The sequence below is a fragment of the Brachypodium distachyon genome, chromosome 3 (genome assembly GCF_000005505.3).
Source record: "Brachypodium distachyon strain Bd21 chromosome 3, Brachypodium_distachyon_v3.0, whole genome shotgun sequence".
In the NCBI taxonomy this organism is placed as follows: domain Eukaryota; kingdom Viridiplantae; phylum Streptophyta; class Magnoliopsida; order Poales; family Poaceae; genus Brachypodium; species Brachypodium distachyon.
The window spans coordinates 37,792,685-37,803,457 of NC_016133.3; the positions used below are offsets into that span (position 1 = coordinate 37,792,685).

The 10,773-nt window shown below is 43.4% G+C and overlaps 2 protein-coding genes across 3 annotated transcripts; both read left to right on the plus strand.

Moving 5' to 3' along the window:
- Window positions 1-1,310: 1,310 nt before the first annotated feature.
- Window positions 1,311-5,897, plus strand: LOC100840339. Of its 2 annotated transcripts, XM_003574429.4 has the most exons (7): window positions 1,311-1,577; window positions 1,651-1,784; window positions 2,189-2,393; window positions 2,933-3,067; window positions 3,744-4,421; window positions 5,050-5,226; window positions 5,312-5,897. In XM_003574429.4, exons 1-7 carry the CDS (start codon window positions 1,440-1,442, stop codon window positions 5,483-5,485), a joined length of 1,641 nt encoding a protein of 546 aa, XP_003574477.1. In that variant the 5' UTR covers window positions 1,311-1,439; the 3' UTR covers window positions 5,486-5,897. The 2 variants fall into 2 exon arrangements, with proteins under 2 accessions (XP_003574477.1, XP_024318196.1); XM_024462428.1 differs by lacking the exon at window positions 1,311-1,577 and having other exon boundaries at window positions 1,650-1,784; window positions 2,161-2,393.
- A 1,318-nt stretch (window positions 5,898-7,215) lies between these two features.
- LOC100841052 lies at window positions 7,216-10,453 on the plus strand. The gene is made up of 2 exons (XM_003574432.4): window positions 7,216-8,425; window positions 9,865-10,453. Exons 1-2 carry the CDS (start codon window positions 7,948-7,950, stop codon window positions 9,909-9,911), a joined length of 525 nt encoding a protein of 174 aa, XP_003574480.1. The 5' UTR covers window positions 7,216-7,947; the 3' UTR covers window positions 9,912-10,453.
- Window positions 10,454-10,773: the final 320 nt, after the last annotated feature.

Sequence of the window (10,773 nt, forward strand, 5' to 3'; positions counted from 1 at the left end):
CTTACGAGGAACCCAAATTATAATATTAGGGGAATTTCACAAAATGCAGACTTGTGGGGCTATTATGAGATGTCACATGGAAAAGAAAAATTAGAAAACATGTGGCGGCAATGATGGGTGTCAGGGGTTTGAATTTTCAAAAACACAAATATTCCGGTACCTGCTGAACTGTTCATCAATTCAAAAAATGAAAAACATATTTACTAAAACCACCATATTAGGGGCTAGGGTTTCACTTTGTTGCCAGTCTACGTTTTATTTACTAAAAACCACCGGATTAAACTAAACGTGCGGTTGCTAGCGAATAACCGCGAAACTGCAGGAATGGCCCACTGGTCATGCCAGCGTGGCTTGCCACCGTGGCAATCCTCAATTGAACCACAGTCCATCTCTCTCCCTCTTCCCTCTGTTCAGCTCTTTGTCGCCTGCGGCAGTGGCCATTTGTCGTGCTAACCAATCCTACCGCTGATTCGCGCCGCCTGTGCGCCGACGAGCGTTGCCCCGTTCTTCGTGGACGCCGCTCGCGCTCCGAACTGCTCGCTCGTGTTCATCTTCCTCATCTCCGGCGGAGCGCCGCCGCCCTCGGATCTACTCGCCCGCCGCCTCCCTGACACCTTGGTCTGCTCCTTGAGCACCCCCGCGCGTCTGCCGGTGCCCTCGCTCTCGCCCCAGCCACGGTGCTCCTCCTCTGCCGCCGCATCTCCTCGTCGCGGGCCACCTCCAACCACCCCCTCGCCTAGCAATCGCCTCCATCGGCCTCGCTGTGTCTGCGTGCACACGTCGGGCATCTCCGCCCGTGGAACCACGCCCCGGAGCGCCTCCATCGGCCTCGCCGTGCATGCGGCGTGCGGCGGCTCGCAGGAGGCGGTTTGGAGGTTTTCTGTAATTTACTCTGTTTTTTGACGTATTTTGACCACGACCGCAAGGAATTCAGGTTGAATCTAGTCCAAAACTTTGAAAAAAAAATGTTTCAATTTTTTATTCCTAGGTACCGTGGCTTCGGGTCACTGCACGCTACAAAATGTTACCATAAGCATATTGTCTGAGTTCTTCAGAGAGTCAATTCAATTTGGAGCATTTGAGAAATTTTGGACCATACTCAGCCAAACCCCACGCCAAACCCAACAAAGAAAATACGCAATTACGCATACGCCATACGGCCCTCGTTCTGAAAAGACACGGACACGGCGGGCAGTGGTACCCAGAAAATTTGAATTTCACCGGTGCAGAAGGGAGGGAAACGATTTTCGGACGCCTCTAGAAGTCTAGAGTCTTCTCCTCGCCCCCCCCCGCCCCCCCGCCCCCCCACCCCCCCCCCACACACACCGGCGGCGCGTCGCGCGATCTCGCCGCCGCCCCGCCACCGTTCGGCACCGATTCCTTCGCTGCGCCCACCTCGCCTTAAGAATTCCGTGCCCCGCTATCCCGCGGCCGGAACCATGCCGGTGGAGGGGATGGACAAGGTGGTCGCGACGGTGAGCGGCTACCACGCCGACGAGCGGCACAGGCTCGTCAAGCTCATCTCGGAGACCGGCGCGAGTTACGTCGGCGCCATGAGCAGATCAATAACCCACCTGGTACTTTCTATTTGCTTGTCTCGATCCCCGTTCTGCTCTGTTGTTTAAATCGGACGGATTCTTCTGTGGTTAGGTTTGTTGGAGGCTCGAGGGGAAGAAGTATGACATCGCGAAGAAGCTTGGGACACGCGTCGTGAGCCACCGGTGGTTCCAGGACTGCCTCAAGGAAGGGAGGCGCCTCCCCGAGGGTCCCTACATGATGGAAAGGTATCCGATGTGTTCCTCTGCTTTGTGAGACAATCATACATGTACTCTTGGTAATTGCTTCTGTTGTACAAATGAATGAATTATGAAGAATTGGTAATGAGATTTTAGGAGAAGTGCGAAAATTAGGAATGACATTCAAAGTTTGTTTCTGATAAAAATTGTGACTGGATCTGTTGCAAGTTTGCAGCAGCAGCAGAAGTTTTGCAGTGCCAAAATGATGCACATTGTTGTGGGCATTTCTAATCCTCCTATTGCCTTTCGCTCTAGATTCTAGTTTGCATGATTTGAACCGTGCAACACGCCTTTTAGCAGTGTATTTGATGTATATGCGTACTGCTATTTTTCTTTATCAAAGTGTTTACTATGTGATTCTCAGGAAATCTTCTGTTCTGCTTGATGTCCAGTGGTGAAGAAGCAGGGCCAGTCCAAGAGCCACCCACTCTGCCAGGCAAGCGGTCCAAGAGAAATGCTTTCATGGAGGATACATGTTTGGAAGAGTTACCTACTGATTGCTGCAATACTTCATATGCTAAGGATGTGCTCAACATTGGTGATTCTGATTCTGATTTTGAGCTCCAGGGATTGTTGGATTCATCCCTTTTAAAAGAAGTAAGAACCATTATTTTTACTTGAATTTGGTTTCTGTGTTCAATCCCTTGATTCTACATTCAATCTTCATAATTTAAATTTCACAGATTCTATTTTCGTCGATTCAGTTCAAATAATAGTGTGCCTCTTCCTTCATATAACTGTTATATAGTAGAATCTTAGACAAAAGATACTATGAATATGTCACACACTCCCCGGAATTATGCATGTTAACGACATGTGAAACCATGCATAGCGTAAATAATTGTTTAAATGTTTTCAGAAGTTTTCTAAATTTATGTGTGATTATCAATTCTATTTTTAGAAGTACTATGAGTTATTTCATTGCATTGAGTGGTGTCCCTCCATTTCCCCAAATAGATGACAGTCTTAGGAAAAAGGATTATTTTGTCAAACTGCCATTTCTCTTCACATTTTCATGTAGATTTTTTTTTAAGTTTGAATTTCTAATGTAAATAAAAAAACTACCCTTTGAAAGTAATGCAGTATGCTTATCCTGTGAATTTACTAACAGAGCTTGGTTTCCCTGTTGGCTTCAGAATTTTGTCACTCGTAGGAATGCTAAGAAGATTGATTCACGAGATGTCAAACAAAAAAGGAAGTGTTCAAAGCGTGCACGGAAATCAACAGATAAAGATATTCTACATCCGCGAGACAATGCCTCAAGTGTCATGGTATTTTGCAAATCATACTCTATTAGAAGTGTTCGAGATATAAAAATTGTCTAGCTTAGCCTGATAAAATTTTGATGTCAATTCCAAACAGAATGAAAACTAAGTCTTCATTCTGTTTATTATCAATATTTTTTGTTACATGGTGAAGTCCAGAGTCCCGACTACTCAAGGACCTATTAACGACCAAAACTGGAAATAATGTCTACATGTATGAAGCTTTTTGTTATTACTATGACCTCAATTTTTTGAGTTATCCATGCCCAAGTGAGAAAATCCTGATGTGATATTTGATGAATAGATAGTACTCTACTCCGTCATTTCAAGAAAACCTATCGTCTTAAGTTTTCTCACGATCTCCAGCATGCAATTTTCACCATTATTTTTCGTATGGATATGTTATTTGAACATTATAAAATTTTGATATTATAACAATACTTTGCACAACAAATTTCGTAGACTTAGGCATATATCATATATATATTTATGCTTTTATAAACTTCTACATTTTTTTATTAACTTATGTCTATCTAAGTTTAAAAAGTTTGACTCCATTGTAGAACATCATCTATTTCTGAATGGAGGCAGTATTGATTTCATGTTTCAGCTTGTTGCCTTGTTGCTTTGCCTCTTAGGCTGACTGCTTGTAAACTTACACATATATTAAATGAGATCACAGATAAGAGAAGGGCTTCACATGTCAAGTTATACTTCATCTCCTGGCCAAAAAGGTCATACTTCATCTCGGGGCATGTCAAGACAGAAGGGAAACTTGTCAGCTCTCCTGCACAATGAGATTTCTGGACGCATGGGTGAAAGAAATGATCTCATGAGAAAGGAATCGCAAAGCAAGCATGCCCGTTATCTTACAGAAATCTCTGATGATGATGGTTCCACTGACAGCTTCGAGGAAGTACAAATATTAGATATTCCGACTACAGAAGCTCGAACAAAAATAGGGAGGAGAAATGCTTCAGCATCATTCCGACAGTCTACATTGGACAGTATATACAGTTTTGGAGAAAATAGTTCACATGTTTATGAATCAGAAGAAAGTGAGGAGCAAGTAAATGTTGAAATTGGTCAGAGTTCAAGAAGCTTGCAACCTGGTGACTTGTTTGGAGATGAGCCACCTTTCTGTACTCAAGAGAAAATAGATCAAAGCAACCTTGACATTGTAGCTGATCATGAAAAGACAGATGAGGAGAAGCCTACCATGGAAGAATCATCCAACCTGCAAAGACAAGCAGAACTTTCTTGTGTCATTTGCTGGACCGATTTTTCTTCCACAAGGGGCATCTTACCGTGTGGACATCGGTTCTGTTACTCATGCATTCAAGGATGGGCAGATTGTCTGGTACGTGGTGTCAACATATTTTTTTTCATTCAACTTCATTTCTTAAAATCTGCTTATACTGTGGTTGTTTGCACATTATTGTTTTGGAGATACTCCCTCCATTTCACAAAGGTTGGCATATTTTGTTTTGTTAAGACAAGGCTTTGACCAATGATAACTCTATTAATATGCGTTTTTACATACATGAAATTTATATCAATAGATTCGTCTTTAAAAGTTCTTTCTAATAATCATGATTTTGTATCATATATGTTACATATTAATAGTGTAATTCTTGATCAAAACCTTGTCTTAACGAAACAAAATACGCCAACCTTTGTGAAATGGAGGCAGTATATCTTTTGCTCTACCATATAACCCACTAAGCCCATGCTTAAAGTTTGCATGCTATTGTGCATACAAAATATAACATTATGGTTTGCTATTCCTAGTTATTTTTGTTGTTTAGATACCCAAGTTGTTTGTGTGTTGGAGTGGATATTTGGACACTAGAATCTCGGCACGTTTTGAGCAAAACCAATTAACAATAGAAGGGAAGCATTTTGCTATATTTGCCCCCTCACCAGTTTTCAATCAGAACTGTTCGTTGTAGAAACTGTTGCTTACACACTTGCATCTTCTGTTTCAGTCTTCTAGGGGAAAGGTCTCAACATGCCCTCTTTGCAAAGCAAGTTTCTCCTGGATCAGCAAGGTGGATGAGGCCGGCACGTCAGATCAAAAGATATACTCGCAGACCATTCCTTGCGGAGCTTCTACTGACGTTTTCGTGTTTGCTGATGATGGCTACGACCTTCCAGGATCATCGGTGAGCTCTTGTTCCACAATTGCCTTTCTGCTGCTTGAGTTTCTTCTGTTTCGCAGTGCTGACACCTGTCAAACCCACGTTGCAGTCTGCTCAAGGAGCCTGCTACCAGTGCCACAGCCGTGAGCCTGAAGAGCTTCTGCTGAGCTGCCATGTCTGCCGGTCACGGTGGGTACACTCTTACTGCCTCGATCCTCCACTGACTCCCTGGACGTGCATACATTGCAGAGACCTACGGAGGACGTATCAGCGCTATCGCTAGCCTGAGTTCTGAAAATTCAACGTCGTCCTGATTCTTGGTATCAGTAGGCTGCTGGGATTCCTGGAGCAGCTCTGATCATTTGTTTCAGCCCTCTGATTCCGGAGAAACTGAGAAGGGAGAACTGTCAGTAAACGGCACAAACTCTGCCTAAACTCCATGTGGTGTCGTGGTTGTAAACTTTTAATGTTAAAATAATTGTTCCACCCCCTCCGTGATGGAGACGATACAGGATAGAGATCGGGTCATATCGTCCGTAATATGCACGACATTAGTGCATGCCATCATGTATTTTCTGACAATCAACTTATAAAACAGCACATACTATATTAGTGATAGCAATTGTAGTTCTGGTGGCTCTTTGAAACGAACGGTTGAACAGCAATAATGGGTCTGCTCTTAGAGATTGCACTTCTGCATCTGTCCTTGTGGGACCAAAACTGTAAATATATCTCATGATGTCTAATTAGTGCTCCTCTACTACAAGCACTCCCTTGGACACTTTATATTGACATGAAAATTTCTCTCTTTTTTCAAACACGAAGCAATAGAGCAGTACATAGGTTCTTCTCACATGTTTCACATGCTGTAAAAAACTTAATTTAAGACTTCAAATCCCAATATTGACTTAGTAGAACTTCCCAGATAGCTTAATAGTTAGGCGTGCCAATATTCTGAGGTGGGTGAAACAGGAAACTGAGTCACGTGACTTGACCCCCATTGTTTAAATTCATCAGAAAAAAAAATGTTGAAATTGTACATTCGAATGTTAAACATCCATTGTGGCAGCAGCCACACCTAGGTATCATTCCCCTTTGTGTTTGCTGAAAATAGAACACTCCTTATTCTTGGTCAGCGCTGCGCAGGTAATGATTTATGGCCCGGTAGATAATTGTTGTCTGAACATTGTCAAATTATTTCATGATTTTTAGAAAGTCATGACAGAATTTAAAATAACCGGGCAACATTCACACGGCATGCATCTACCGTGGCACGAGAAGTCAGATTCAAATTCGTTCCTTACGTGTCAAAAGCAAAGAAAAACAAAGCGGTAGATAATCCAGAAAGACTCTTGTTGAATTCTTCTCCCAGTGGCTATCACGTTGGTGTATGGTGTTAGTTACTCCCTCCGATACTAAATTGTTGTCGAAATACTACATGTATCTAGACGCTTTTTAAGAATATATACATTTATATTTGGGCAAATTTGAGTCAAGAATTTAGAATCAGAAGGAATAGTTTTTTTAATCTAGTTACAATCCAGTCCCTAAAAAAAATCTCTATTCGTTTTGAAGATGTTGCTTAAAGTGGACTTTGAGTTTAAAATATGGTTATAAATGGGCAAGTCTAATGCAAGCGGATGAGATCACATACACGAGCTAAAAAGGTGTCATGAATTGCGTCCGGTGGTGGTGGAATCAGCCTGATAGATAGATAGGATAGATAAGCCAAATAAGTTACAGCACTTAAGCAAATCGTACACTATCAAGCTCATCCGGCCGAGCCACGCGCAAATGGACAAGGAAGGACAACACGCGAAAGCGAAGACTTGGCTTGCAAGCGCCTGACACGTGCCACGTCGGACAGCCAATGCCAATCCCCCACCGGACCCGATGATGAACCAGTTGTGCTAGGATCCGGTCCCCATCCAACGGCCCAGATCTCCCTCCTGCAACCGCAGGGCCCGATCTCGGCCGTGCGGCAACCGACGAATATGGCCGGTGGTTTGCGGGGCTTTGGCTTTTACCTACAGAGAGAAGCCTCTTCTCCTGGCCTCACGCTTCTCCTTCCTCTTCTTCTTCTTCCCCTTCCTGGACCGGATCCCCCAGCTCGATTTGTTCCGATCCTATTTCTTCCTCCCCCCAACCACCTAAGATCCGGATCCGGGAGCGGGTTTCTCTCCAGATTCTCGCACTGACTCCTTATTTCCTTAACCGACCTACTAGTAGTGGTAGTTGTTTCTGTACCATCTCCCCCTCGTTCTAATCCTCGCGAGATCCTACCGGCGCCGCTCCTTGGGCAGTTGGGCCGTCCGTTCTTGGTTCGAGCCCCGTTCTGGGTTCCTCTGATGGGTAGTTGATTCGCTTTCTAGTTTGGTGTTTGTGTACGTGTTTGTGGAGTAGGGAGGAGAGAAGTGGTTGGGTTTCTAATTTTCGTTGCTTTCCCTTTCCCTGCTTTGATTAGAGAGATTTAGAGATACAAACAAAAGCCGTTTTTTCGTTTACCCATTTTGTGAGCAGAATTTTGTCCCTCCTCGATCTATCTTGCCCCCAAACTGCCACTGCCTTGTGCTCTAATTTGGGCGGAAAAGATATTTGATTGGAACATCTTCTAATTGAAGATACGATCAACCTCAGAATCCTTCTTTTGTCTTCGTCTATCTTCTTAGATCTCACGAGTGTTTCCGCAAATTTTTTAACTCGGATCACAAGGAGTCAAGAAATTCTTTTGCTTTGTTTCCCGTAATGGCCATGTCTCTGGCCCGCTTCTCCCACTGGATATGGCCGGGGAATAGAACCCGGAGAGCTCGCGAGCTACCGGCGGGAAGCACGGCCGCGAGTCACGGTCTGTTCCCGGACTCTCCCTCCGGGTTCCGAGAGCCCAACGCTGTCAGGCTCCCGAGCTCAGGCTGCGGCGGCCCGCGGCCGAGGAAGGGCAGGAACCGCCGGCCCAGCCGAGAGGACTCCATGATAGACAGGGAGCACGACATGGTCATCGTTCCATCCGATGGCGGGGGGTACCTTTCGGACTCTGACTCTGACAACTCCGACTGGTCCATCGGCTGGCTCGAGCCGCAGGCGCCGGAGATGCAGAGCGATGGTGACTCTGAGGGCAGCTTCGCCGTCCTTGTGCCCTGCTACCGTCATGGCCGTGTTGAGCAGCCTGTGCAACCCAACAGCCGCATTCCTGCTCACAGGGTTCTGCCCGACGACAGTCTTACCGGTGAGCTCACTCTGCATTCTTTAATGTATGCTTCTCTTGTTGTCTTGTTTATAGTACTACGTAAGCAACGAATTAAACTGCATAATTGAACTGTTACCATATATAGTTTGGGTTGGGCCTGATAAGGTGAGATGCCCAGTTTCAGGCTTTGAATTTTGTTATGATGCTGGTTGACGAATTTAGTGTTGATATGCCTATGACAGTAATAATTTAAGTTAGTAACTGCTGAAATTGAAGTATTAGGCGAAGCACTTGCATTGTTAGGGGAAGGAAAAGAATCCCAGTGGCTGTTAATTTGTAACTAAGTATGTTTGAAGGATCATCGTCGGCATAATAAAATGGTTGTGTAATGGTTGTGTAATTGTTATCCTATAATAGGATCTACTTCTGCTCCCTTACATGTGACTGTTGGTGGCATTTGCCTGAAAGTGTCATATATCAGTATATCATGCTTGCAGTATCTCTCTGTTTCTCTGGCATACCAACCATTTCATGCTATTGAGTTTGATGGCTCATTTTGCACTGTAGATTTAAAATCTGTATTTACTTCATGCATGATTTCTTTTAATCATAATCCTCAAATGCACAGTAGGATGTGCCTATTTTCACCTTTTTATCAATGATGGAAAAGTGGCCCTAGAGTTATCTGTTTCCAGAGATGTAGCTGTTCATGATTTCTACTTACGTTGCTCTGGTACTGGATAGCTTCGACCTTATTTCTGTAGGTCCAGGCATGGTCCTACCATAGGTCTTAGTTATGGCTTATTATATTGCTATACCATTGAGGAAAGGTCATGTACCTAACACGAGAGCTAAAGATGAACATGACATGAGCAATAAATGTATCTGGTATATGCTCTCACTTTATTCTTCATTCAGTTACATAGGCATATATTGGATAGTTAAACAAGAAAAAACAGTACCTATAAGATTATAAGATAGCAAAATTTTCCCCTCTGTATTCTACCGGTTCTCTGTATTCAAGACTCCAGATTTTCTTGAGGCTTATCGCTTCAAATGAAAATTTGCTAGAGCAAGTATTTTGGCGTAGTCACACTTGATTGTTTTAATTATACTATCCTATGATGCTTCTTTCTTTTACTTGTTCTGCTGTTATCATTTTTCTTGCAATCTTTACTTCGTTGATAGATATGGTATTATGGTGTCATAATATTATATGCTCAATGTGTGTTACCTTAAGTGCATAACTGCCTGCCGAAATGAAATATATTGACAAGACATCTTGTCTGATTTCTTCCATCGCAGTTCAAATGTTCTATAACTAAATTTGTGTCCGTAAAGAAGCTGTTCACAAGAAGTCAGCTTCCTAATATAGTTATATCTTTAATCCTCTCTTTTTTTTTGTTGAATACTTTGCATGGTGTCAGACAGAATCACTGTTTCTATCATTGAGTTCCTTTCTTGTCTTTGTTCTGCAGGTGGCAATACTTTTGTGGAGCAGTGGCTTTCTTCCCTTCAGAACTGATGATGTCTTCATTCTCTGTGGCTCCGATCCGATGTATATAGTATCATTCCATCCAACCTATTGTATTCAGCTTTTGTAATATATCGATGAAGGAAGAGATAAAACCCAAAAGTACAAAAAAAGAGAGAGATTAAAACAAGAGGGGTGGCAGAAGTTTTAAAGCAGCAATGCATGGGTGTTTCCTTCCTGAGGTTTCAAGGCTATGGTACTCTGCTGGAGAAGTTAAAGAGTCATGAACAACATGAGATGTGTGTTGCTGAGAAGCTTACTGAGATCTGCTGACTGATGACAATTGGATAATACAAATTGCTAGAGTGCTCTTAATTAGTTCCATTTGCTTCTAAGCATTGAAATTTGAAACTGAGTGTATATAAATAATGTCGTCGCGCCATTTGTGTGATCTTGATTCTTCTGTATATAATCATGAACAATGGGAATGGGCTCTTTTGAGTTCTGCAATTCTTGTGTATATAAACTGCCTGTTTATAAAGGCCAGTCTATCAATTAATGTGAAGTGCCCTATTATTCTGCTGGTGTCTAAATGGATTTCCTTAATTGTATATTTCAGCTTATTCACTCCATTTGAACTGTTCACAGTTCATTCTTGTCACTGTGTGCTCGGCCCTGTAAAAAGAATGCTTGAGGAATTAGTCGGCCCTGTAAAAAGTGCTGATCTGGGTAGTTCCAGATCGTCATGTGCAAGAAGTGGCCAGCTAGTAACCGTGGACTGGAATAACGCGTGCCCGCGCTAGCGTATCTGCGCGTACGGCACAGAGACAGTCCAGCAGTTAGCTCAGCGGCGGCAGGAGCATCTAGCACAGCCGTGGCAGAGCAGCTAGCATGGCAGCGGTCCATCGTGGCA